Source organism: Lepidothrix coronata, unplaced genomic scaffold (assembly GCF_001604755.1).
Source record: "Lepidothrix coronata isolate B3197 unplaced genomic scaffold, Lepidothrix_coronata-1.0 Scaffold101, whole genome shotgun sequence".
In the NCBI taxonomy this organism is placed as follows: domain Eukaryota; kingdom Metazoa; phylum Chordata; class Aves; order Passeriformes; family Pipridae; genus Lepidothrix; species Lepidothrix coronata.
In genome coordinates this window covers 2,319,474-2,346,596 of record NW_016690281.1, presented here as the reverse complement: position 1 = coordinate 2,346,596, position 27,123 = coordinate 2,319,474, and the positions used below count along the sequence as shown (strand labels likewise).

Sequence of the window (27,123 nt, the reverse complement as noted above, 5' to 3'; positions counted from 1 at the left end):
CACTTGGGAAGCACAAGTCAAATCATCACTGAAGCTATAACAGTGCTAAATTTGGCTTTGGAACTCTGTTCAGAATGTGTTTTACTTGAGGGCCGATTAACACTTGATAGTTCAGGCTGTAAATCCATTTCTCCTTCTGCAGCAATATCTGCTTTCTCTAGTGCAGACAATCAACCAAACCCCAGCATGCTCAAGGTGTGCCCTACACTGATTTAAAAGCAAACTGCTCTGAATTAGTTGTTTAATTCTGTAAGAAAGGACAATTTTCTGACATTATCCTTCTCCCAGCTCCTGGGTAACTCCAGGACCACTCCAAGTGCTGCCCTGGAACCCAACAGTCTTGGTAACACAAACGGGTTAGGAATTGCTTCCAGGAGGATCAGGTGTGGGATGCAACCGAAGATGTGTTAATGACAGGGCTGTCTTGTTGTTTTGAACAGGAAGTACATCTTTTGACCTCTTCAGTAATTTGAATGGTACAGTTAAAGATGATTTTTCTGAATTTGACACACTTCGAACTTCCAAAAAGCCAGGTACGAATCCAGTTCTTAGCATGTGGACAGGTTGGGTGATAGTCACAGCAACAAATGTCTCTCTTCTTAAATTTTATTAGAAAACAAAAATCAGCTTTCACTAAGGGAAGGATTAAAGCTGGTGGTAATGCAGCAGTAAAAGCTTGTTGTTCACGTTTTGGCCTGTGCATGAACTTGTGGGGAATGGGCCTTTTGCACTGTAATCCATAGAATTGCACTGTGTAACCTTTGGCTGCATTGACCCAGAAATTTATTTGGATTTTAAATTCCCAGTATCCAACGAGTTTGGAGCAGGGCTTGTGCTCAGAGAGTCAAACAGAACCATGCTGACTGAATTCCTCTCATGTGTAAATTCTAGTAGGAAGATGAGAAAATACACTTCTGTGAATGCTCTAATTTATTTTTCCTTTGGTCATTAGTGACTAAATCCAAATTGCCAGACCCTCAGTGTCAGGGCTGTGATACCTTGTGCTCTCAGGATGGTTCTGCCTGAAAGAACAGTGACTAATGCCCAGCTGGGCTTTTTGAACACCAAACCTGGGTGGAATCCAGCTAGGAAGGGCACAGCAGTGGTGTAGGGCCAGGGCAGAAGCCAAGGCTTTTGAGTATCTTTTCCTTGGAGCCTCTGAGTCCCACCTGGAGCAGCAGAGCTGTGGGAATGCTCATCAGGGCAAAGCAGGGAACGCCTTCAGTAGAGCTCTGCACCTCTGACTGCAGCTTTTTCATGCTCTCCTACAGAACATTTGTCTGCTTGCATGCTAAGGGTGTCCCTGACACACTCCAGCCTGACTAATCCCAGCGTTAGAACTAAGCATTCCTGCTGTCAGACACTTCAGGGTTTTCTCTGCTTGGCTGTGTGGATTAATGGGAAGTTTTGTTTGTCTCTTTGTGTTGTTTCAGCTGAATCAGGTTCCACTTTGCCATCTCAGCATAGCGGTACCACAAGTCCTGATCTCTTTGATTCCCAGCACTCGAGTGGGACATCAGGAAAACAAAGTGCAGCTCGGAAAACCCCGGAGTCCTTTTTGGGCCCCAATGCTGCTCTGGTGAACCTGGATTCTCTGGTGTCTAAGCCACCACAACCTGTTACTTCACTGAATCCATTCTTGGCACCAGGTCTGTCTCTGCACAACCCTCCACGTTTCTGTTTTAGCTTTCCCTCCCTGTAGGAAAACTGTGCATAACTCAGTCCTGGTGGATTTAAAGGAAGCAGTTTGGGGCTTGTTTTTCTTGGTTGCTTCAGGCAGCAGATCATGGCTGAGAGCAGGAAGGTCTCAGAGAGGCATCCTGGACTCACCCAGCATGGTGACAGTCCCTGAAAGCACAGACTCTCTGCTCTTTGTCTGCAGCTGAGCTTGGTTCCAGCAGTTTCCCTTCCCCTTTTGCCCTTGCACTCTCTGGATTATCTGCCTGCAGTGCAGCCTGAGGTTCCAGAGAGCAAAATTCAGTGGGTTGCTGGTCAGGCTGTCTCCAGGCTGGCACAATAAACCAGTTCTCATCTGAAAACACATTCTCAGTGTATATGGAAAAAAAAAACAGGCTGTTGCATTTCTCCTGTAAGCTGGGCTTGTTAGAACTGAGCCCTTACTTAGACCAGACTCAGATGGTGACACTAAACACGTGGAACACGTATTTTTTAAAAGCTGAAACGTGCGCTGAAATTTCTGCGTGTTGCTCGTATGGTGAAAAACACCTTGAAATTCTCTTTCAGGATGGATTTTCTTCACTCTTCCAGTGGTGGTGGGGGGAAAGTCAAGTTTATTAAACTCCTTGAGCAGGAAAAAGGCAGTGATTCTGAGCAGCCTTGGCAGTGAGCGCTGAGAGGAAATCTGTGTATCTGCTGTTACCGGTTACTACAAAAAGTTTGTGAGGGGTCACTGGGCCATCCAAATAACGCTGTGCACGGACGGTAAAAGGAATTTGCAGGGTTGGCAGCAATCCAGGGAACCTCAAACGCTGGGAAAGTTACTCTCTGCTTTTTCTAGCACCGCTGCAATTCGGAAACAAGTTGTTTACTTTGTGAATTCTTGTCCAAACTCGGTGCCAGAAACGCGAAAATGGAGTTGGCTGGTGAGGTTGTGAGGCAAATGTGCAAATCAGAGAATCACAGAATAGTTGGGAAGGGATCCTAAAGATCATCCAGTTCCACCCCCTGCCATGGGCAGGCACACCTTCCACTAGCCAAGGTTGCTTCAAGCCCCGTCCAGCCTGGGCTTGGACACTTGCAGGGATCCAGGAGCAACCACAGCTTCCCTGGGCAACCTGTGCCAGGGCCTCCCCACCCTCACAGGGAGGATTTTCTTGCCAATATCCAAACCCTACTCTCTGTCAGTTTAATCTGCAGTAAAGGAGCACAGAGAGCCTGCAGGTCTCTTCCCCAATGCAAATTTTAAACAGCATTTAAAAACTGTAAATTAGAGACCTGGGTGTCATGGTTAGGCACGTTCCAGGTAACCAAATTTGCAACATCTCTCTCTGGTCAGTACTATCAGAAGTGGGAACTGTTGGTCAGGGAAGGGATGTTTTGTAGGATTGATGGGTTCAAGGAAACAGACTGTACTGGTGCACCAGGGAATTTGGTGAATGGCATCCAGGCAGGTTCTCCCAGGGGTGTTTTGGGTTTGGGAGCATATGGGAATGAACAAAGGTACATTCTTGGCCAGAAAAGACGATCTCCAGACCCTGGTGTTGATGTCAGTGCCATCTCTTTCCCTCTTCCCTGCAAACCAGGCGCCGCTACAGCCCCGACTCCAATCAACCCCTTCCAAGTGAATCAGCCTCAGCCGCTCACCCTGAACCAGATGAGAGCGAGTCCCGTGATGGGAACCAGCCCTTCCTTCAGTGCTGTGCCCCCGATGAGCATGGAGCCAATACCTCTGTCTTCCATGGCCCCCGTGCCCGTGGGAATGGCACCGCTCCCGGCGATGGGCACCGTGGCCTCGATCACCAGGATGGGCCAGGGGCTGAGCATTGCAGGATCAATGCCCCAACCTCTCCACAGTACAGGAATCCCGCCGTCAGCCTCCCAGTCTGCAAATACAACTAACCCTTTCCTCCTATAAAGACCCAATTAAAGGAACTTTTCTTTTCCTAGTGTTTCCAGGCTGAAGTCTTTACAGCGGAACGAACGTGGCCTGTGTGGACTGAACGGTGTGTGAGAGACTTGGAAGTAGATTTGCAGTTTACAGTTATGATCTTTGAAGAGTTGTCTCTACTTACCAGTTAATCTAAATCTAGTCTTTGCTACAGATGGTACCTTACTTTGGCTTGTTGAGCATCATGTGAAAATGTTCAGACTTTTCACCAAAGTTAGATTTCTGCCCATTTTGTTACTTTGTTAATCATTTCAATACACTTTCTAGGGAGAGAACCTGCCATTTTAAACTCCGTTGGCTATTTTGTAGATGTCAGATCATGTGCTGGATCCTGAAATTACTATTTACCTGCATCTGTCACTTCCTATGCCCATACGATAGACCTGAGATTCCGAGTGCTAGTGAATGTTTTGCACATAACTACACACAGTTCTAGACTGTTGGTTCACCCATAGTCCTTACTCTTAGAAAGAGAACGATCCGGAGGGCCCAGGTGGCTGGTTTTTATGCATTAAACATTGCGAACTCGCACTGCTTGTGGTATCTGAGGTGTGACCGAGAAAACAAGCTTGTCTCTAAAGGAAAATAACACAAAAACCCCAGACTAAACACCCGAGAACACGCTCGAGTTGTCGATATGCCGTGTGCTGTCGTGCAGTGTTGAATTTGTACACTACTCTAAGGACTCCTGGAACTCTCTGTGAGTGGCTGCACTCGTGCTGAGTGAGTGTCCTGCTCTGTGCTTGTCCAGTACCAGCTTCTTTGGAAGTTTTTTCCATGTGTATTTTGTTTTTATTTGACTTACAATGTGAGTTGAAAGAAAAGGAAAAAAAGAAAAAAAAAAAGAAAAGACAAAAAAAGGACAAAAAAAAAATGAAATACAGTGGGACAATGAATTCAGTTTCACCGGGGCAAGCTTTAAAACTAATTCAGGCTTAACCTTGCTATATGCAGTTACTCTTGTATACTTTTGCACATATTTTGTTTAGTACAGTTTCATATTTGAGTTTGCAGAGTTACCTAATAGTCCTTTTTTTGCTAATTTTTATAATGTGGTTCTTATTTAACTGTCTGGTTTTGATAGATTTATCAAGTCTGGCTGAAAAAATTAAGATATTGGCAAATGTCATTTTTATGGTTTTAATGCCCTCTTATTTATGGTTTTAGCTCTTTGTTTCTGTAAAGAGAGTTTAAAAGGGAAGATTAACACTAAAATATTTACTTTTAAATGAAATATTCATAATGCAAATCAAAAACAAATCCTCGTGACTAATTATTTTTAGAAGAATTGAATTTGAGCGTAACATGATTTAAGACTACATTAAAAAGAAAAAACACTAAAGTCGCCTTTCCCTTGATTTGTTCCCGTTTCCTGACCCCCCCCCAGACTGGACAGACTTTTAGCCTTGATGAACAACATCACAAGAGAGGCTGGTGGTGTCTTTTTTTTTTTTTTCTCTTGTAATACTTCTTGAGCCTTTAAAAATCCTAACGTACAAACCCCGACTCGTTTAATTTTATCGACTGATTTTTCCCGATGGAAGGTGCACTCCAGAGAAAAACTGTTCCCTGGGAGCTGAACTGTCCCTTTTTTAACTGGCATGTCTGGACTCCTCGGCACCGCCCCGCGCTCGGGGGTTCTGGTGCAGACCCGGCACAGCGCGGCCGACTCTGCTCCCCAGGATCCGTGGGCAGGGATGTCCCAGCGCTCGCTCCTGCCTTGAGGGCATCTCTGCATGGATTGGGGCATCTTGGTGGCCTTTTCCCTGATTAGGAGTGGGGGGGTGGGAAACCAGAGGACAAACCACAAAGAAGTGGCCAGAGTTGTGTGTTGTGGTGTGCCGGAGCCGTGTGCCGCCGGAAGGGACTGGGATCTGTCTCCTGGTGGGAAGGGGAGGCTGAGAGACTATCAAATTTAGGGTACAATCACAGATTTTAGCTGTGTAGGTCAGTGTAGCTCTGTTAGTGTGCGGAATGCTAAGTGTGTGGGTGTTTCTATGCAGATTGTGGGATCCTCTTGGATACTGTGGAATTGGCGAGGAGGAGCCCGAATATTCATCTGCTCTCGTTTTTATATAGGAGGAAAGAGAATTGCTGTCCACAGCCAGTATGTCTTTAAAAACAAAACAAAACCCATTCATGTTGCCTTTCAGAATAAGGAAAAAAGACTTTACTTTTTGTTGTTGTTGAAGTTACTGAGAGGTGTAGACCAGGAAGGGTGTGATTCTTGCAGATGGGGGAGGGGGGGAAGTGCTTTCCAGCTGATCTGTGGCAAGATTTATTTTTCCAGTTTGATTTTCTCAACAGTGGAATCGAGGCCACTCGATGTTTTTTTCCCTTAGTGTGTCTCCTGAATTGCAGTTGGATGGGGCACTGTTCAGCCAGAAGTCCTGACCACATCCTGGGTAACTTTTTGGAGGCGAAGGTGGGGTTGAGAGTAAGCATTTAAAGTGATGAAATAACCTACATGACTTGATAAAACTGTGCTGTGGGCCTGGTAGGGAGCCCTGGCTTAGTGAAACTGCTGAATGGCCAATTGTTGCTTTTACCAAGTCACTTCTCCAAGGGCCGTGTTCCTTTTAATTGAATATACATTAAATATGGAGAGAGACACTTATGGCACCACAAACCACGGCGGGGCTCTCGGAGGAGCCACGGCCCAAATCCTGGTGCTGTAAAGCTTTAGGCTGAGACTAAGCAAGCCCAGATCCCAGCCTGGCACAGGGCTTGTGGCAGGGGATGAGTTTAAGAGGAGGAAGGGCTGGTTTGGTAAATCTTTGTTGCTGGGCTGGGCCGTGTCCCCACCTCGTGCAGGAGTGGGTGGCACTGAGGGGGGTTCTGCCTGGGTGTGCCCCAAATTGTCCCTCTCTTTTTGTGCTGATTTAACTCCTCTCCAGGATAATCCTTCCCCCTTCCTCGCCCTCCCATGTTCCTGCATGGAGGACGTGTGTGTATCCCATCACATCCGCTCTGCCCTATTTCTCCAAGCTCATTTTCCCCCTCTTCTCCTTCTTTTTCTCAACTTGCAAATACTAAAAGTGCTTTTTTTTTTTTTTTCCTTGATTTTTTTAAAAAAAAGTTAGTAGCCCAAAATAGCCTTACTGGTCAAATTGACCAAAGAGAAAAGTGTTAAATATTTTGTAAAATAAAAAAACTAAAAAAAAACCTAAAAAAAAAAAAAAACAACAAACAAACCAACAACCCACCCTTGGCGTAATTTTACCCCCCAAATAAGCTCAGTTATTTATTCAGTTTTATACTATAGAGAAACTAAACTCCATGGAGGGGACAGGGAAGGAAAAACCGTGGTGGGCTGTATTGTTTACAGTCTTTTTGGAGTCCCGTAGCCAAGACAACTCTTGTTCCCCATCTCCCCCTTTGCTGTTACAGTTTCTAACGTGTACTGTACGTCTGAATATTGCACAGGTTGTGGAGAAATAGGTGGTTTTATTTTTCACAGCAGAAGCTCACGACGACTCGCTTCCTTCACAAGTGTTACAATTTCAATATTTACCAAACTTTTCGTAATCCCGGGAGCCGGCTGCTTTTTACGACTTTGTGCTGACTTATTGACATTATTTACTGTATAAATAATTTATCATTTGTACTATTGTATCATAATGTCTGTATCTTTGTGTCATTTCCCCCCCCTGCCCCAACCCCCCCCAAGCGATGTCACGGATGTGCTATTTAACCAATGCCATCAGAACAGTGGAAAGACACGGGGTTTGTAGGTGACTGGTCAGAATTAAAATTGTATTGCTTATATTCCAGCCGTGTTGCTTTTTCCAAGCCTCTGCGTAGCGTTTCTAACCCCGTCCCAACCAAACCCCGGCGCCGCCGCGCTCGGGTTTAGTTTTTCCAGGAAGCTGGTGGATTGGTGGAGCTGGTGGATTGGTGGAGCTGGTGGATTGGTGGAGCTGATTTAAGGCCTGTGGTGCCAGGAGAAATCTCACTGTGACTGAGCGATGCTGCTTGTGCGCTGGCGATGGGATTCCTTGGATGCATCCAGCACTTTCCCGGGACAGGCTGCTCTGGCTGGGAGAGAGGAGGGTTTCTATGGCTCACTGAGCTCGGGAGCAGTTGAGACCTTACTAACTCAATAAAAATGAAGACTTGTTGTGTTGCAGGTGACTGAATTCCTTCTTTAAGCCACGTTGCCCCTGAAACAGCTCCACAGCAGTGGAGGGATCATCGGGTGCTGCCTCGCTGGATTTATGTCCAGGCAGGAATCTGGGGAAGGTGTTTGTGGAATGAGGGTTGGGGAGCTGTGACAGAACTGCCTTGAGGAGCCCTTGCTTCCAGTCTTTGTAGCTCAGTCTTGCCCTTCCCGCAGCCTTGGCTCTGTCCCGTGGATCACATGGCCCTGTCTGTGGGGAGCAGGGAGCTGCTTCCAGCTGGGAAGTGATTCCAGCTTCTAATTCTGGCTGGTTTAATTGAAGGGCACTTCATTAGCAGGCGGGTCAAGAGCTGCCTCTCCAGAGCCCCTCCAGGTTCCCTGGCGTTTGTTTGCTGCCAATCAGGCTGATCACTAATCAATGATCACTCATTAATGCTGAGGCTGCAGAGGGGCTGGAGCCCTGAGTGCAGGAACGGTGGCTTTGGGGAGAAAAGCCTCTGTTTTGGTTCCATCTGCATGGTCCAGAGCTGGCTGGGGGTGCTGGGCAAGCAAGCTCCTGTTTCCCTGGAGAACAAGGTCACCTCTGCTCAGGCCTTGGAGTCATTTTGCTTCTGTGTCCAGGCCAGTGAGGAAAACAGGAAAACCTCTGGGTCAGGAGCGGCAGCCCAGGAACCAGGTACCTGTTGGCTTTTGTACCTCTGGTTTTTCCAGAGGGGATGGATGCTCCCTGCTCCTCACTGGAGGGCTCTGTGTGTGTTTTTCTCTCTCCTCTGACTGGTCTCTCTGTGTGATCAGCACTTACTTCACGGTTTTACGATTTTAAACTGCCAGAGGGCAGGGTTAGATGGGATATTGGGAAGGAATCCTTCCCTGTGAGGGTGGGGAGGCCCTGGCACAGGTTACCCAGAGAAGCTGTGGTAGCTCCGTCCCTGGAAGTGTTCAAGGCCAGGTTGGAGGGGGCTTGGAGCAACCTGGGCTGGTGGGGGTTTGGGGTTTGTCCCTGCCCATGGCAGGGGTGGGACTGGATGGGCTTTAAGGTCCCTTCCAACCCAAACCATTCTGGGATTTTATGATTCTACTACTGGAATTGCACATTTTAAACTGAAGCTGCTCTCTACAGGGAAAACACAGGAAGGGATCAAAGTGGAAATGTGGTGACTCTCTAACCTCTTCTGAAGGAGCTGGATACCGGCAGAGCCGAGGGGTTGCCGAGGGATCCTGAGCTGATAAATCCTGTGGTGAGAGGACACGTGGTGGCTGTGGGGGAGGTTTCTGCTGACCTTGGGCGAGCTACTCCCCCCCATCCCACGTTTCCTCCTGCTCTCCTGTGCAGGGAGGTGGATTTGCTGCTGTGCAGAGGACGAGGACTGTGGATAAGGTGTTATCTCCTCCTCTGTGCTGCTGTTGCCAAAGTGTTTGTGCTGAGAACGTTCGTGTGCCCCTTGTTTGTGCTGGGCCGAGTGGTGCAGTTCTGCCCCTTCTGCTCTTTTTCATGGAACTGTGAGGAATCTGCTCTTTTTCATGGAACTGTGAGGAAAGGCCTCGGACCAGCTCGTGCTCTGGCTTTGGCAAGACCCCTGCAGAGCTCCCTGCAGTCTGCATTTTGGGGAACCACCGCGATTGATGCAGCCCCTCACGTTCAAAACTTCCACCTTTTCGTGGTTACCTGTCATCTGCCTCCCAGGTCATCTCCTCCCCATTTGTGAGTTGGGACGTGAGTGAATATGGATTTCCTACAGACAGGTGTTTGTTTGGGAGCTCAGGACTGGGAATGGTGAAGAGCCACTGTTGTACATGGCAGTAGCAGCCCCGTCTCTGTTTTGCTGTCGGTCGATCGTACCCTGTAATTGTGGAAGACTTGAGGTTTCAAGGAGTGGGAGGTTCCCTTTGGTGCCGGTTCTCATGAGGGCAGTTAATTAGCAGCAGTCTGGTGATCAATAGGGAGTTGGAATCCTCCCAGAGTAACCCAGCCCAGTGCTTTGCAGAGGGTGAAATAATAAATCATGGATGGGGGAGTGTGGGGAGCCTTGGGAGGGCACAGCACATCCTCTGGCTTTCCAGGGGGGAGCCCAGGGCTGTACCAGACCTGAGTGGAGTTGTGGAACCTTCATGTGTTTGGTAACTATCTCCCTGAGTGATTAGGAAAAATTCCATGGGCAGGGACACCTTCCACTATTCCAGGTTGCTCCATGCCCTCTCCAACCTGGTCTTTGACACTTGCAGGGATGGGGCAGCCACAGCTTCTCTGGGCAACCTGTGCCAGGACCTCCCCACCCTCACAGGGAAGGATTTCTTCCCAATATCCCATCTAACCCTGCCCTCTGTCACTGGGAAGCCATTTCCCCTGTCCTGTCATTCTAGGCCCTTGTCCAGAGCATTCCATGATCAGCCTGCACTCACTTCCACAGCCTGGATGTGCTGCCTGACCTGTTCCCAGCACTTGTTCAGCAAATATGTTCCTGTTCTCAGGTGAAGGAAAATCAATGACGTCTCAAATCGCCCGAGTAAAGCTGTAATAAAGGTGGAGTTTGTCTTCCCAGCTCCCTGCCTGCTGCTGCCTGACAGGAAACCTCTCTGGGACATGGGAGCTGCCAGCTTTGCACCTTGATTGCTTAGAGATCCTCCCAGGCAGGAATGGCATCGTGGGTTTCAGCCCTGTTTAACCACTGGAGCTGCTGGAGATTGGATCAGAGCTCCATCCAGCCCGGGGAGCTGTTGCTGGAGCAGAGACACAGATTTCAGGGGTGCTGATGAGCTGAGTGATAACCCCGTGGTGAACCCACTCACTCTGCCGGCTGCCCTGGGATCAACACCCAGAGCTGGCTTGGTCAGGGACTGGAGGAGAACATGCCTGGCTGCTGGAGCAGATGGAGGCAAAGATCCTTCACAGGATGCTGACTCAGCATGGAGTTGTTCCACCCATCCACCCCGTGGAATTCCCCACAGTTCTGTGGCTGAACCACCTCCAGGAATGCCGAAGATGGAAAATCATTAGACACCTTCCTTGTCCCCTTCCTGTCCTGGAACCTGTCAAAATCAGGCAGTAGTGGGGTCCATGTTCTTTCTAAAGGGCTTTCTTTTGGCTTGGGAATGCAATTTGGTGGTTTATCCGAGCTCCAGGGGGCCAGTTCTGCCTCGGTGCAGCAGCACACACGGAGCCCTCGGAGCCGGTGGGCTGCCTGGGGTTGTGTTGGGTCATGGTGGTGATTTTTTTGTTTGGTTGTTTTTTTATTTTTTTTTTCCTTTTTTAATATCTTCATTAGCAAGTCTGGCACTAAATGTAGTGATATTCTCTGAGGTGAATTTGGGTCCTTAAATATCCTGGCCTGAATAGAGGTATAAAAATAGCAGCCTTGCAGCAGTTACGTGCGTCTGCTGCTCTTCCCTCTGAAGGACGAGGCTGAATCCCTCCCATCCTGCTGGGAAAGCAGGTTGTGTTTTACCCTCCCTCCTAGGGGCTCAGGCCTGGTTTCCATGCCCAAAGGATGGTTCCTAAGGGATTTGTGTCCTGAAGATGGCCAGGTACTGGAAAAGTGTTGTCTCAGGCCCTCCCCACCTCCTGTCCTGTGCTCCCCAGCCCCGGTTATGCTGCAGTGGAGGGTGGTGGGTGCTCTGCAGGGGGGTGGGAGCTCTGGTTTGGGGGTTCTTTTTCTTCCTGTGCTCCAGACATGGAGGTTGTTTCTGATTTGCAAACACCCACGAGCGTCTCAGCCCTTGGGGTTTGGTCTCACCCGCGTTTGACTCCCAGAGGACTCCTCAGCCGGTGGAACAGACCCCTGGGGGTGCCCTCCTGATGAGAAAGGGAAAGGGGCTGAAATCCCTTGTGGGGTGTGCATTGGGTGGTGGCTTTTGCCCAGCTCTTTGCTGTGCTCCTGCTGAGGGGTTGCATGGCCTGGAAGACATTCCAAATGGATGTTGTTGGCTGCTGGCGTGCCTGGGCCTCGGGTCTCCAGCTGGGTTGGGTGGTGGTGCACGAGTGGGGGGCCCTCATGGGGGGCTCAGATCCTCGAGAGTGTCCCAGGGACAACCTGGACGTGTCCTGTGTGGGCTCTGCAGAGCCACCTGCCCATCCAGCTGCTGCTCGGTGCCATCTGGCACTGCCAGGCCAAAGGGACAGGCCCAGGGTGGGGGTTCCTGCTGGTTCTCCCTGGTGCTGGTGGGTCCTGATGTCCAGGACCCTCCAACTGTTCTGTCCTCCTGGGACCCCACAGACCTGGATTTATTCTCCTCTATCTCCAGCATCAGGTCCTGGCACGACGCTACAGGACCTTGCCATGAACAGCTCATCCTGGGGCTGAAATGGCACAACCCTGGGTAGAGTTGAAGCTGCAGCTCCAATTTCCTTCAAATCTGGCTGCTCTGTGCTTCTCGGTTTTATCTTTCTGACTCTTTTTTTTTTTTTTTTTTTTTTTTTTTCTTTTTTTTTTTTTTTTTTTTTTTTTTAGAGCGTTTCACAGGAGGCTCCTGCTCCTGACCCGGCACTGCTGCTGGGGGGCAGTCGCTGCCAGCTCTAATCCAGCTCATTTTCAGATGGAGATAATTCCCAGCAGTGCTGCTGGTGTAAAGCAGCCTGGCTGCCCTGGGGGCAGAGCCGGGCTCTCCAGCGCTCAGGGATGCTCGCATTCCTGGCTCAGTCCCGTTCCCTGCGGCGCCGGGAGGTGTTTGCCCCGTGCTCTCGGGACAAGGGGCAGTGCCAGGGCAGCAGGCACCGCTGCGCTAATTTCCATGGAGAACGGGAAAAACGTGGGCGTCCTTCATTCAGCCTCTCCTCCAACACCTTCCTAAAGGTTGGGAACTGCCACGAGAGGGCAGGAGCTGATGCTGCTATTCCTAGTTTTGGTAGAAAAGGCTGTAAATAACAGTTCCTAAGGGCTATCCCAATGATTTTCCTTTTTCTGGAAGGTTTGGTCCCCGAGCTGCTGTTTGATCCGTGTCCTTGGCTGTTTCCTTCCCAGGGTGAGAGCAGGAAAACCCCCATGGAGTGAGGACGGTCCAGAGTTTCTCCTGGCCAGGAGAGCAAAGGGAGCTGCTGCACAGTCCCCAAATATCTCCCAGCCTTCCTTTGCTTCCAGAGGGTCCCTCTCCACTTTGGGATAGCTGAAGCCCCTCCTGTGTCAGGACACACGTTCTCAATGAAGGTTTTTTTTTCCTGCCCATCTCGAATTAGGAGGATAATGTCCAATTTCAGTGCCTGGGAGAGATTTCAGAGTAACAAAACAGGAGCTCCAGCAGCAGCTGAGAGCCTCGTGCCACCCTCTGTGCCACCCGGGGCTGGGAATTCCAGTCCAGGTTTGAATAGAAGGGAGAATGATTAACCAGGAAACGAGCAGGGTGCTACAGCTGCCTGGAGATGGGTGAGAGGAAATCACTGCGAGCCTCTGCTGCAGCAAGGCTGGGTTTTACTGGGGTTTACTGGGTCCTTCCAACCTTTAACTGCGAGGAACATTTACTAGTCATTAATCTCTTCCTTGCTACAGGAAGCAGCAGATTCTCCCCAGGGTAAAATGCTCTGCCACACCTGAGGACCAAAGGCTTCCAGCAGGGAGAGCTTCCCAGACAGGGAATATCAACAGTGGCCTCTGGGAACAAAGGAATGGCACTGGACTCGGGAAGGGCTGGCTGCAAACATCCCCCCACTGTGCCCGCGGGTGAGGAGCTGAGCACTCACAGGCTCAACACAAACCTCGGGAAAGGTGGGTGAAGGTCTTAGATGTGCTCAAGATGTGTCAAAAAAACCCCCAAAATCCAAATAAGCAAAAAAACCCCCTAATAATGCAGGTGGCAGTGTGGGATCTGCTTGTAGAGCATCCTAAATATCTTACAGTGCCTCAAATCCTGGCTTCTGGAGTTTAGGATTTTTGCTTTTTTAGATCTTTGCTTTTCACTGCTTTAACTTTTCCAAGGGTCCTGGCAGCTTGGCTGGGAAGGGGGAAGCTGGGGTGGGTCTGGTTGGTCTCAGTGGGGTTAAATGTCCAACAGGAGGAGTTCAGGGGGTTGTAGCACCAGGAATGCAGAGCTGTGTGTGAATAAATTCGGTGTGTCCTTGTGGGCACCGGGGTTTAACAGGTTCCTTGTGCCTGGGAACTCTGTGGGGCAGTTTTGCTTCAGCTGGAATGGGGGCAGGTAACTGTGCTCAAGGGAAAATGGATGTTTCAGCAGTAGTAGGTTCAGTGTTTGCCTCTGGAGTGTTCCAAACACAGATATTTATCCTGCTACTGTAGAGAACTGCTTCCCAAATACTTCTGAAAGGGAAACAAAATTCCTTTTGCCTCCTCTGAGCCAAGAGGAAATATTTATTAATTTGGATTCCAACATGACTCAGTTCAGAGATTACATGATCTGTCAAAACAACTGGTGGAGGAGCTTTACTGGAAGTGTGGAGTCAACAAAAGCAAGACAGGAAAAATGTAAGAGATGAAAAATCATCCTTAACCACATTTGGAAAAGCATTTATACATCGTATCAAAGGTGCCAATGCTCCCACAGTGATCCCATGATGTTTTCAGAAATGCTATTTATTCAATCTCGCTGCTCAGCACGAAATAAGAACAATCTCTGCCTGGAGTCTTTGTCCTGGAGGCTTTGTGGCTCCTCACTGTGTGTTATTACTTGTGTTTCTACAGTTTGAGGTCTTGGTAGTTCACTTCTAGGGTGGTATCCTCACTCTCCCAGGCACCTCCTGGGATTTGCAGTCAAACACAAGAGGTTACATGCCCAAAATTCAATCTGAAGATGACTAAGCAATTAGTCATTCCATTGTTACATGCACTTCTTTCTCTCCTGTGCCTGTAAGAGCAGAGCCTGGATGATTTAGGGCACAAACAAAAGCCCCGAGCAGCAGAAAGACAAATAAATATATTTAGACAATTGGGTTTATTCAGCCTAAAAGAAATGCTCAGAGGGGGATGCATCTCACCAGCCTGTTTTTGGAAGGTGCAATAATTTCAGTTCCCCATCTGTACCACAAAAAACCCCCAAAATTACTAAAAATAACAGGGTTTGCTGTTGATTGCATCTTGATTTTTTAACCACAGGAAAACTGCTGCAACTGTGAACTTTCCATTTCATTATTGATATAAAAAGTGTACAAAAGGCTGTTATAAAAACATTTTGTCCCAGACTGTGAGACAGTCTGATACTGCTCATAAAAATGCTGAATATTATCTGATGGCATTAATTTACATAATACTTCAACCTGTAACTTACTGAAAGGACTGTACTTGGTAGTTATTCCAAAGCCTTATGGGCTTGTGCTTCTTTTGGAATAATTCTCTCAGTTTAACCAGCTCCCCCTTTCCCTAAAAAGCCACAAAGTGCTCGACTTCTCTGGGAGCCTTTTGAGCACCTCCTGGCACAGTTCAGTACTTGTGGAGCCCTTGTGCCCCAGGCCCCAGGGAGGGGCTCTGCAGGTCACTGGGGGTCACGTCGTAGCCCAACTTCTTCAGGTCCTTGGTCATGACATTGAAGGAAATGGTCACAAAGCCCTGGGATCTCACCCTCGTCACTGCAAGAGAGATGAGGGGAATAAATCCAGTCAGAGGAGGTTTTTCAATGGCTGTTGAGCTCAGATATCCAAGGAGGATCGTTCTCAGCTGCTTTTCCCACCCGAAGATGGACAGCCAAGCTTAAGCCAGGACTCACCTTCTCGTCCCTCTCCCTGGGCCACAACTTTGGGGTCAGTAAATTCCGGGCGTCTCCCTGTGAGCCAGCTTGGAGAAGAACACAGAAGATAATGAACTGGATTGTTGACATTGATCATTGTTCATTACATGCATGCCAAAAACACACAGAGGGGTTGATTAGACTCCCAGCTTTGTCCTGCAGCAGAGTTTGGAAGCTTGATTCACTTTATTATCTACTTCCATCAAAGCTAAATTTTGTCTCTCTAAGGAAAAAAAAACTCAAACCTAAAACTAATTTCATGCACATGATGGTGAATCCAGGTTATTTCTGGGCTAGACAGAATCCTCCCGTGGCAAAGGAATTGTTGGAACTGATTCACTCTTGATCACCCAGAGAACCAGAGAGGCTTTGAATACATAGAAAAATAGACAAATTAGTGTAGGGCCTACAAAAAGGGAATCAGAAAGAGAAGAAATCAGCTGAATCCTGACAATATTGTGCAAGGGAAAAACCTCAATACCCTCAGTTGCTGTCTACAGACTGCTCTTGGAAGGATGTGTGTGTGTGTGTGAACAAGATAGAGGTTACAGCAAATGCGTTCCAGGTGGGAGAAAAGGTAGAATGGGAATTGTTTTTCCATGTTCTTTGCTTTCCAGGTTGCTCTTAATGGGGCTGTGCTTCAAAAAAACACCCTAAAAAGATTTAGGTGGTAAGTTCAGTACAGACAACAGGTAGTTAACATGTTTTCAGAAAGCTTTTCAAAATACCTAGACAGCTACAAATGTGATTTTACCTACAAACCACAAAACTACTTGGTTATGGTACAGAATATTCACATCTGCACCAGTGATTTGCTGGATGTGCCTTTGTGACTAAGGGCAAGAAGGACTTTAAAAACATAAAGTCATTAATTATTACCTTGTAAACTGCTGCAGCATCGATGTGGACTCTGGAACAAACATAGCAATGGTTCTTCTGTGCCTGAAGCAAAAAGAGACCCAGAGAACTTCAGAAATGGAGCAAAGAGCAAGGGGTTTTATATTTATAAAGGCACCAGAATTTCAGACACATCAGAACATGGAACATCTCGAGGTGGGATACTTTTTCTTCCAAGAAGGAAGGGTTTGTTTGCATAGGAACAGTGTACATTCCTCCATTTCCAGAGGTGGGAATGAAAGCTTACTGAGTGCTGAGAATGATGGGGGAGAGGCAATTTACTGTGCTTCATATCTAGGCTTTTTACAGGCCAGTTTTGGCTTTACAGGTGTTCACAGGACTAACAAAAATTATTTAGTGGTCAGGGGCTTCTAGAAAATCCAAGCCCTTTGTACCATACGGACAAGGCGTGATGAGGAGACACGGGAGCATTTTTGTTTCTGAAACAACAGAGTAACTGGGATAAAAATCTGTTTCAGTCCTGAAAGACAGGTTGTCACTCACCTTCCAGGTGTGAAGGGCACGTGGACAGCTCCATAACCTCTGACCACGTCGTGTCCGAAGAAGTCAGGCCCGTAAACACTCAGCACAATCTGTGGCCCTGCAAGGAAAGAGGTGTGAGAGGAGGGGCTGCTCTGGGGGCTGGAAATCCCCCCCCAGCACTCACAGCCAAAAGGGTTGGTGCTCTTGAAGGTGATGTCGATGGGGAAGTTCCACACGAGCGTGGTGGGTGAGACGTCGCTCTTGGAGGTGATCTGGGAGATTCCCTCCTCCAGACCCTGCGGGGGGAAGGTGGAGTCAGCTGGGGGCTGAGGGGGGCCTGGCAGCCCCCAGGGTGGGGGTGTGGGGGGCACAATGGGGCTGTACCGCGGTGGGAACCCAGTCCTGGCCGTAGACGAAGCAGAACTTGCAGTAGAGGTCATCGAATCCAGGGAACTGTGGGAGAGAGGGGGATGTCAGTGGGGATTTCTGGAGTGAGGGTCTGCCCAAGGAACAGTGCTGAGGGCAGAGCTGAGGGCAGCCAAGGTTTGGGGGGGCTGACACCAGGCAGGGTTAGGAGGGGCTGAGGACAGACTGGGTTTGGGGAGGCTGAGACTGGGATGGGTCAAGGGGTTGAGGCCAGGCAGGCTCAGGGGGGCTGAGATTGGGCTGGTTTAGGGGGTGCTGAGGCTGGGCTGGGTTCAGAAGGCTGAGGACAGGCTCGGTCGGGGGGGCTGAGACTGGGATGGGTTCAGGGGCCGAGGCTGGGCTGGTCAGGGGGACTTAGGACTGGCTGGGTTTGGGGGGGCTGAGGCCGGGCAGGCTTAGAAGGGCTGAGGTTGAGCTGAGTTAGGAAGGGCTGAGACTGAGCTGAGTTAGGGGGTGTTGCAGCCAGAGTGGGTTCGGCTGGGTTGGGGAGGTGGCTGAAGCCGGGCAGGGTCCGGAGGCAGAGTCTCATCCCGCCGGGCGGACACGGGACCGAGGACCTGGCTCCGCGCTGTCGGTGCCGGGGGCCTGTCCTGCATCCCGAGGGTGTCCCGGGGGTGTCCCCGGTGTGTCACCCACCTGCCCGCTCTCGATCTCCCCGCTCACGGCCAGCAGGAACACGCTGGGCGCCGCCATGGCGGCCGCGCCCGTTGCCATGGGGACGGACGGGGCGGCGCGGCGGACACGCTTCCCCCGCGCCCCGCTTCGCTTCGCGGGGCTCCCGCTCCCCAGAACCGCCCCAAAACCGCCCCAAAACGCGGCCTGACCACCCCCGTCACCCCCGGGACAGCCCTGTGTCACTCGGGGCAGCCCCGCTGCCCTCAGCACGGCTGGCCCGCAGCCCCTCACCCCTTGGCAGCCCCGCCGCCTGCTCCCCCTTTGTCCTCGCGCTGCCCCACATTTAGAGTTCTTGGCGTTATTTTTTATTTAATATCAATGTCTGTTGACATTTTTTTATTTAATTTCAATGTCTGTATAAGCGCCAGCCTTCCCAGCAGCTGGTCCCAAGCCTGTCAGAGTCCAAGGAGTGCTTGGACAACGCTCTCGGGCTCATGGTGGGATTTTGGGGTGTCCTGTGCAGGGCCAGGAGTTGGACTCGATGATCCTTGTGGGTCCCTTCCAGCTCAGGGTATTCCATGATTCCGTGGTGTTGAGGCCATGGCCACTAGATGATGCTGCTGGCTGAGCCGAAGCAGCTCCGGCTCCTGGGTGAGGGCCAGAGCCACGAGGTGTTTCCAGGGAGGAAAAGTGGGAATAGTGATGAATTTTGTGGTCTCTGGAGGGTCACCCTACGAGCCAAGCTGATGAGGAGAGGGGGAGGCCAATGGGGCTGTTAACGTCCACAGCATGGTGATTATTCCTTATGGATATAAGGATAAACGCCTCCGTAATTCTGGGGTCTGAATGCGGCTACCACGCTGTAGGAGGGAAGGGGAGGAAACAGGATGGGGTTGGTTTAATGAGAACGCCCTAATTAAAAGGAAGGAGGTGAGTTTAGTGTGTAAACAAGGTGGACGAGTGCGCTGAGACTTTGCAGAGCTGGAACTGCCGAAATCTGCTGCCAGAGATTTCTTGTTTCCCTGCAGGGACCACAACGCGACGGGGCTGGGCTGGTGACACGACGGTGTTGGCTTGGTGATGTGACAGTGCTGGCCCTTTGGGACCGTGGTCGTGCCACTGCTCCTGCCAGGAATCTTTGCTGCCCACGCTCACGTCAGCGCCACTGAGACTCACCAGCCCGGCCACCATCTGCCACGGTTCATCCCTTCGCCTCCTTTCTCCATCCCACACCACTGTGAGGAATTTGTCCTCGTCCACTGTCTCCTTTTTCCCTCCCTTTGGCATACTGGTGGAGGTGGCTGTGCTGCTTGGCTCCGTGCAGTGCCACACTATGGGCTGTTCATTGCAGCACCAAGACACCCTTTTCTGCTGAAAGGGATAAATACTGATGGCCCTGCCCATGGCAGTGGGTGAATGAGATGGTTTTTAAGGTCCTTTCCAATCCAAACCACTCTGGGATTCTATATTGGACTGAAAGTAAACTACCATTACATTTCATGCTGAAAAATACCTTCCATGTTCCAATAAATGTATTCTCTGTCAGCATCTATCTCAACTCGATTTTTCAGGCCAAACAAATTTGGCCAAGAGAAGAATGGGAGAGAAAAGCAGGAGGGATGGGAGGGAATGCCTGAAGTTTTATCCTTTCTCCCCTGCCCTTCAGAAATGCTTCAGAGAAAATAATTCATTTGAACTGAAAAGTATATGGGGGGGAAATAAAGCAGTTTTGGAGCAGCTGTCTGGAGCAGTTAGTGAGGCTGTTTAATTAACACTGCATTTGGCTACCAGCTACCTTGGAGCTTGCTAAGAGCCAATTTAAGGAATTTTTTTTGTTGCCTGGCAAGTGATATACAGGTGCTGGAGGAATTCTATCAGCACTGGGAGACCTTCCCCATGACAGAGAGACAGCAGGAGGCTTTTTCAGCAGCCGTGAGTCATCTGTACCTGCCTCTGGAAGGGCTCTGTCCCCTCCCAGCCATAACAAGACCTTTTAGTCTTTCCTCCCTTGCACGCCAGCCTTGTTCTAATTGGCTGCACTTTTAATCTTTGTGAGCAGAACGAAATCCCAAGCAAGGAAGTGTTTTTATCCTGCTGGAAAACTTAATTAACGATCCATCAGAGAGTTTGGTTTCCAAGCATAATGAAAGCCTGTGGATCACGGCGAGTCCACGGGTGTTATTTAACGAGGCTGCTGCTTCTCTTGGCCACCTAAAACATTCACCTCCTCTCCTGGACTTGTCCTGATCCTGTGATTTGTGATGGGACTAATGGGAAGCCTCACAGGGAGGAAGGACATGTGCCTGGTGATCACTGACTTGTCATCTCTTGCAGGTGCTGTGCCCAGGTTGGATCCCAGCTCCAGAAGAACCATTCCTGGTGTCCCTTTAGCACTGACTCCCCCGCCAAAGGCATGTCAAGAAGCTGAGGGATTTATGTTTTCTTCATTCCCAGAAAGAGCCAGGGGTTGGAAAAAATCCAAACTACTTGGAGCTCTGTCACTGAGAGCTTCTGAATCAAGCTCTGTACCATGAGCTGAACAGGCTGCCTGGCTCTGGGTCCATTGGCTCCCAGAGAACTCTTGGAGTGTCCGTGTGCCCTCGATTTCCTAGGGATTGCCTCCACACTTGTGTGAGTGGGAATTGAGCCCTGGAGAATGAGAGAGCAACGAGGGGCTCCCCTTCTCCTGGGAAAAGCTGCCAGGCAGCTGTGACAGGGATACCTGGGGGCTGGATCTCCTGCCGTGCCCATCGCCCATCACCCTGGCTCTGGGCTCTTGCAGTGCAGCAGCAGCAGCAGCAGATCCCTGTGCTGCTGCCTGGGAAAGGGAGTGGATGGACATCCAGTGCTGCTGGGAGGTAGCAGGAAGCAGGTACTTTGTCTCTCTTACCTGTTCAACTCTGATTACAGCAGCCTCGGGGCTGATCCATCGCTGCCAACAGGAGCTCGGGGAAGGTGGGAGAGACACAAACAAAAATACAGTGGCACGGCAAACAGAAGTTTATTTTTAATCCCAAATATTTATGATCAACACCTGCTAAATGGCCAGTGAAATACATTTTATGGCATCATTTATCTGCAATAAACCGGTTTTATTTTTAGACTGTTTGCACAACGTTGACTCATCCCTGCCTGTGCCTTCTCCCTGCGAGGAGGCTGCAGGGAGCTTCCCTGCCTTTTGTCTTCCCTGCCTTTTCCTCCTGCACTCAGAGCTTTTCCCTCTTGCTGCTCAGATCAAATGGTGTGGAAGGGAGGGGATATTCCTGCTCTAATTCTTGCTGAATACATTCACCTGGAGGTTTAGTTTGGTGGGAAGGTACCTGGGTGAAGACAGGTGTGTTACATGTCTAAATCATGGAGTGGTTTGGGTTGGAAGGGACTTAAAGCGCCTCTCATTTCATCCCCTGCCATGGGCAGGGACACCTTCCACCAGACCAGGTTGCTGCAAGTCCCGTCCAACCTGGCCTTGGGCACTTCCAGGGATGGTCCAGCTCTGCCCCCATGTCCAGCCCTGTGCCAGGCAGGGCCCTGCTGGGTACGGGAGATGTCGCTGCCAAGGAGCTGCGAAGTGCCTGGTCTTCCACGAAGAATTAATTTGACTGGAACTTGTTATCGTTGGTGAGATTTTTATTTTGGTTAATGAGCAAAATTAATTAGTAGCTTGGTCTGAGCCAGTCAGAATAAATTGACAAGTAGGCAGGAAAGGGGAAGAGGGGCTGGTTCCCAGCAGGGTCATTGGATTTGATAAGGGCATGAGGAATAACCAAGCTCTGGGGAAAAGAGGGGAAAGGGCATGAAGTCATTCTGCTTATCAGCTGCCCACTCTGGTGGTGACTGCATTTTTTGGGGATAACTCAGGTGGGAGAGCTGTTCTCTGTGCATCTGACAAACCTTGGGGACGTCTCCACGGGCAGCTTGTGCCTCTGCATGGGGAAAAGTGGAATCAACAATAAGCTGCTCCAGGGGATTTCAATCAAATATTCAAATAATTAATCTGGTTTCTTCCCTGTGGTGTGACAAAATGAGAGTTGTTAGCATTTCCTCCCTTTCATCATTAACAGATTTATTTCTCACTGGATAGTCCAGTGGCCACAGCTGGAAAAAACAACCCAACCCTGATGTACAAGTGAGTGACACAACTCCTGGCATGAGGGACAGCCTAAGGTGGGGATGAAACCCTCCTGGTGACATCTCTGCATCAGTGTCAAACCAGGGCATCACGGAATAGAATCAGAATATCTCGAGTCAGAAGTGACCTACAGGGATCACCAAGTGGTGCCAAAACCCATGGAGTGCATCAGTGCCACTGCACATCCCTCATTCCAGAGAAAACCCTCTGCACCCTCCCAGCCTCCCAGTGGAGCTGACCCCATGGAAAGGGCTAAAACCCCTTGTGGGAGAGGTAGAGCTGCCTAAGGCAAGACCATTTTCCTGGAAGAGGAAGGAGCACCCACCCGGCGTGAGCTGGAGTTATTCCAGGGGCACGGCGGGGTTCCAGCACAGAGACATGTTGAGCTGCTTAAAAACCAAGGAGTGACAAAGATTTCCCCTCAGCCCACGCTGTGGCTCTGTCAGGCTGTGCTAAAATTCCTAATTAAGTGCCCCTGTCTGGAAGATGAGTGGCCTCAGCCGTTAAAACACAGCCACAGCATTGAAAGCTTAAAAGGGGGAAGTTTAATGGATAAAGTCAATTTAATTATTTATCCTAAGAAAGCTTGTACAAATATCAAATGCTTATTAGCATTCATGCAACCTGTCTGATCTCACAGCACAGACAGATTAAGGGCTGGGGCTAATTTGGAGTCACGTTTGGTTATTGGTGATTTTTAAGGCTTTTTTTTTTTTCTCCCCAGCACAACAAAGAGAATTTCAGATCGAGATTTACCCTTGAAGCAGAGCCCCTGTGAAGGCTCTTTGTGATGGTTTCCTCTGTCCCTTCCTCAGCATGGTGGTTTTTAATCCCTGTTTGATCCCCACTCCTCGAGGCGGCTCCAAGCAAGCCCAGATGGACTCGGCGCCCATCCCTGCGGGCTGTGGGTTTGCTGGAATGGAGAGTGATGGGGCAGAGTCTGGCTGATAAATGGACATGACTAAATTGTCATTAAAAATGCAAAATAGGCATTGATCCAATTAAATAATCATGACTTGCATTTGCCCGGTGCTTTTCACTTCCGACCTTAAGCAAGGCTTGCAGAGAGCCCGGGGGAAATTGCTTAATGCTGCAGAGATTTAATCAGCAGGAAAATTAACTCTGGGTGATGTTAAATGGGTTCTCTGTGCTGGTCGTGGCCAGGTCTGGGCTGAGGACACAGGTCTGGGGGTTTTGCACCTGGATGTCCAGGTGAGTGTCCCCAAAGATGTCAGGGAGCATTTTACGGTCACTGTCTGCTCTTAGAACGTTCAGTTGGAGCTTGGTTCTCCCCACACTGCCAGAATGTTCCTGCAGGCTCATGGATGGAGTAGTTTTGGGTCCTGCTGAGCTTTGTGGGGTTTGGGAATGTGTGACTTTGCCAGAAGGCACAGGACTTGGTGTCAGCCTGAGCAGAGCCAAGACCAGTGGCCACAGGAGCAAATATCCCAGCTCATTCCTGACACGCTGCCGTGGCCTCAAGCCCTTCCAACTTGGTCTGCAACCACCTCTCCATCACCAAGATCAGCCTCCAGCCCCGTGGTGAGAGGCTTTTCCTCCAGCTCTGTGGCACCACCAAGGGAATTCAGGCACTGGGGACGTCTCTTTTCCCAGCAAAGCTAAATAATCCCAGCAAGAAGTAACACCCTGAGCGTCCCCCTCTGCCCAGGGACACACCGGGGCATCCCACACACCTCCAGGCAGCATTTGGGGGGATTCACCTTCCCTCCTTCCTCTCTGCTCCTTAAACTGCAACAAAAGGAGCTGTTAATAATGACTTTTATGGCTCTTTCCTGGAATTCCTCACCATCCCACTGAGACAGAATCATTATTTACAATAATCCTAAATGACTCCTAATTACAGCGGGCGCAGGTGCTCGGAGGCACAAGGCTGGATTAACATATGGAGGCTCCTGTGTGAGCTGAGGGATCCTCCAAGTGGGAGGTGGGAGCAGCCCCAAACACCAGCAGGGATGGTCCAGACTGGAATCTGCAGCCCCAACAGGCACGTTGAGGCAAGAGGTTTTAGGGAATGCCGAGCTCTGGGAGCGGGACGGAGACCTCGGGCATCCCTGCGGCACAAAGTCAGGCCATGCTTCCAGTTTATACAGTTTAATACATGTGAAACAAGATACATTTCCTTTTGAGTAATGAATGCATAAATAACAGAAGATATATGTGAATGCATAAATATGAGGCGGCACGGAACGAACCAAACGAAAACCACTGGTTTCATTTATCCCCCCCCCCGGATGTCTGTGCCCTGACCTGCTGGCACATCCTCGCCACAGACTCAATCATTCCTGCTCTTCTTTCCCATCAGCTTCCCAGGGCGAAGCTGTGCCATGGGGAGAGGGCCTGGATGAGGGGTGGGGAAGGGGCAGGAACTGGAGGCTAAAAAAGAAAAATCAACCCCAAAACTGCAAAAAAACCCCCCAAAAGTGGTGTTAACAGTGACCTGGATTCCTCTAAAGGCTTCTCAGTCGGCGCTGGAAGGGCCTTGGGAAGGGGATGTGTCCGGGTGTGGGTGCAGGGATGAGGAGGGAAGACCGACAGGGAGTGCAAACAGGGGGGTCACGGCTGCCCCCAGGCTTTGATTGAAATTTTTCTGCCACAAGGACAAATCATCACCTTAAATGCTCACAAAGAACTCACCTAAGACAGTTCTTTACACCTTTACATACTGTATCAATAATTTACTTAGAACTGCAGTAAACAAAATACATTTCTTAAATAATTTACTATTTATTTGTTTTTTTTTTTTAATCACTCTGTAAGTTTAACTTCTTTTGGTTTTTTTTTTTCATAGTTTTTTTTCCTCTGCGACACAAGAAACCGTGTTTGTGCACGTCAGTTCAGATTATTGCGACGTTTAACCTGAAATTCAGTTAAAAAAAAAAAGGGAGGGAGGGAAAAAAAGCAACAGGACAGTTGGACACACAAGAAGAATGAATAACTTATTATTGCACTGGCTACAATTCAGTAGTGATTTGGTTTTTTTTGTCTGTAGTTAGGACAACCTCTAAAGTACAAAAGAAAAATGAGCGAGACGTCGATAAGCATCAGCTGTGAGAAGAAGCTGGTGGGATGATGGTGGAGGGGAGGAGAGGAAAGAGAGGGAAGCGAAGAAAGAGGAGAAACATTTGGAAAATGAACGGCCGGAATAATTAATTCCACAGAAAACCCAAGGAAACACCACCCAGTTGCGGAGTCACATGTAATGCAAAAAAAACAGTATCTCTGTTTCTCTATAAAAATATGTGCATTATGAAGACAGAGTTTTTGTGGGTCTAATTTTTTTTTTTTGTCTTTTTTTTTTTCCCCTTGTTTTGTATCTCACAAATACATAATTTCTATTTATATAACTGCTGATATACAGACAATGTACAGCTCTCAGCTCCCCGGGCACTCCCCGTGTAACGTGACAGCTCCAAAAGGTGCCTCGGTAAAAGTTGAGCATCTTTAAAAAAAACAAACAAAACAACAAAAACCCAAACCCAACAAAACAACAAACCCCCCAAGAGAATCCCCCAAATCCCAACGGCCGCCACCTCGGACCCGAATCAATGTGACCGAGGCCATGGAGGTGGGGTGGGAGGGACGAAGCGACCCCCCCTGCAGCGACTCCACCTTCCCTTTAGAAAAGAAACCCCCAAACCTCTTTGCAAATCCCCTCCCCAAACCCCGTCCCCGTTTCCTCCAGCCGTTTGTTTGGTTTCTCTTTTCATTTTTCCCTCTGTGTGTGTGTGTGTGTGTGTGTGGATTTTTTTGCAAACTTCCGAACCAGTGACTGCGCCGGAGAGGGAAAACCCCGCTGAGCAGCCACCCGCGACCCCGCGGCCGCTCGGTGCCCACTGCGGAACCCCACGTTGGTGTCAAGCCCTTGAGACCCCCCCTTTCCCCCCTCCCAGACAGCTATACTGGGTCATCCACGTCTTCTTCTGTGGCAACAGTCACGGGGGCCAAGTCCTGCTTCCGGAGGGGGCTCTTGGCGATGCCCAGCAGCTCTTTGCTTTTCTCGCCGTTGCTCCGCTGAGTCTTTAAGTGATCCGGCTTTTTCAGTTCGGGGTCCGGCCGCGAGTCCGGCGTGGACTGCCCGCTGTCCAGGAGATCCGAGAGGCTGCTCAGGGAGCCGCCGTCCAGCTGCTCGAAGGAGAAGTTGGGGATGGTGAGGTGCTCCCCCCGGCACTGGGGCTGGCCCCGGCGCTCCGCTTTGGAGCCCGGCTCCCCGGGCTGGCTCTCCGCGAGCTCCAGGGATTCTCTGTAGGCCGGGAACTCGCAGGACGGGGTCCTTCTCCTCAGCATGCTGTTCTCGGAGGGCTTGGCGCGCGGGGCCGCCCCGCCGTCGTCCTCCATGGGAGGATCTATAGAAATGCAGGGCGGGCTCATCTTCTTCTTCCTCCGGGCGCCGTGGATGTAGTCGGACTCCGCCTGGACGTGGGCAGGGGGCCGCTGCTTTTCCTCGGCGGGGTCCTGGAAGCCGCAGTCCCGGTCGCCGAGGGAGGGGCAGATCTCGATGGAGTGCCGCCGCTGCTCGTCGGCCCAGCTGGGCTTGCTGAGGAAGCCCTTGGTGTCGGTGCTGTAGAACTTCTTCAAGTCCTTCTCCCTGCGGCCCCCGGAGAGGCTGCTTGTGCTGCAGTTCTTGAGGGGCACCGGGGATGGGGCCGGGGAGATGAAGGGCGAGGTGGAGCAGCTCCCGGGCTCCGAGTGCTCCTCTGCCCAGTCTTTGGCCGAGCTGTTGATGTGCCGAACCTCCTCGTCTGCCAGGTCGGAGGGCTCGCCGGGGCAGCCCTCGGGGCCGGCAGGGCTGGGCGGCCGGCTGGGAACGCCGCGCTGGCCGCAGGGGTGCTTCCGAGGCAGGGGGCTGTGGGGGCGGTGGGGAGAGCCTGGAGGGGTGGCCGGCAGGGAGGCGGCTGTGGAACGCAGGGGGCTGGGGCTGAGGGTGCTCTGGGGCTGCTTTGCTGATGGAGGTGTCTCTCCAGGCTCGGCTTGCAGGTTGTCCGTGTGGTCCGGGGTCTGTCCGTCCACCGAGTCCGTTCGAAGGGCCTCCTGGAAGGGGAGGAGAGAGTGGGGAGAGAGCCTGGGGATCTGCTGGGGCAGCAGCACTTCCAGTGGTGAAACACAGAATCACGGAATCACAGAATGGTTTGGGTTGGAGGGGAC

The 27,123-nt window shown here is 50.3% G+C and overlaps 3 protein-coding genes and 1 long non-coding RNA gene across 12 annotated transcripts in view; 2 read left to right on the top strand and 2 right to left on the bottom strand.

The window, feature by feature from the left end:
• The window catches only part of EPN2 (epsin 2), a 42,649-nt gene extending 34,895 nt beyond the window's left edge, over window positions 1-7,754 (top strand). For 6 of the 7 annotated variants that reach the window (XM_017823199.1, XM_017823193.1, XM_017823198.1 and 3 more), the window contains exons 7-9: window positions 441-533; window positions 1,434-1,649; window positions 3,264-7,754. In XM_017823199.1, coding sequence (XP_017678688.1) covers window positions 441-533; window positions 1,434-1,649; window positions 3,264-3,595 — 641 coding nt within the window. In that variant the 3' untranslated portion in view covers window positions 3,596-7,754. The remainder of the gene's footprint in view (window positions 1-440; window positions 534-1,433; window positions 1,650-3,263) is intronic. The other variant, XM_017823200.1, reaches the window with a different exon arrangement.
• A 6,493-nt stretch (window positions 7,755-14,247) lies between these two features.
• Window positions 14,248-17,943, bottom strand: B9D1 (B9 domain containing 1). Its single transcript, XM_017823082.1, has 7 exons — window positions 17,853-17,943; window positions 17,175-17,243; window positions 16,975-17,086; window positions 16,812-16,908; window positions 16,290-16,352; window positions 15,390-15,457; window positions 14,248-15,252 (listed from the first exon to the last, which is right to left on the bottom strand). The coding sequence occupies exons 1-7, from the start codon at window positions 17,928-17,930 to the stop codon at window positions 15,107-15,109; spliced, it is 633 nt and encodes a 210-aa protein (XP_017678571.1). The 5' UTR covers window positions 17,931-17,943; the 3' UTR covers window positions 14,248-15,106.
• On the top strand, window positions 16,353-20,914 carry LOC108501331. Its single transcript, XR_001876159.1, has 4 exons — window positions 16,353-16,463; window positions 16,787-17,057; window positions 18,860-19,068; window positions 20,166-20,914. It is a non-coding gene; the product is annotated as an uncharacterized LOC108501331 (long non-coding RNA).
• A 4,738-nt stretch (window positions 20,915-25,652) lies between these two features.
• Window positions 25,653-27,123, bottom strand: part of CACNA1H (calcium voltage-gated channel subunit alpha1 H) — a 151,348-nt gene continuing 149,877 nt past the window's right edge. For all 3 annotated transcript variants that reach the window (XM_017823054.1, XM_017823053.1, XM_017823055.1), the window contains exon 35: window positions 25,653-27,009. In XM_017823054.1, the coding sequence (XP_017678543.1) occupies window positions 25,876-27,009 (1,134 nt within the window). In that variant the 3' untranslated portion in view covers window positions 25,653-25,875. The remainder of the gene's footprint in view (window positions 27,010-27,123) is intronic.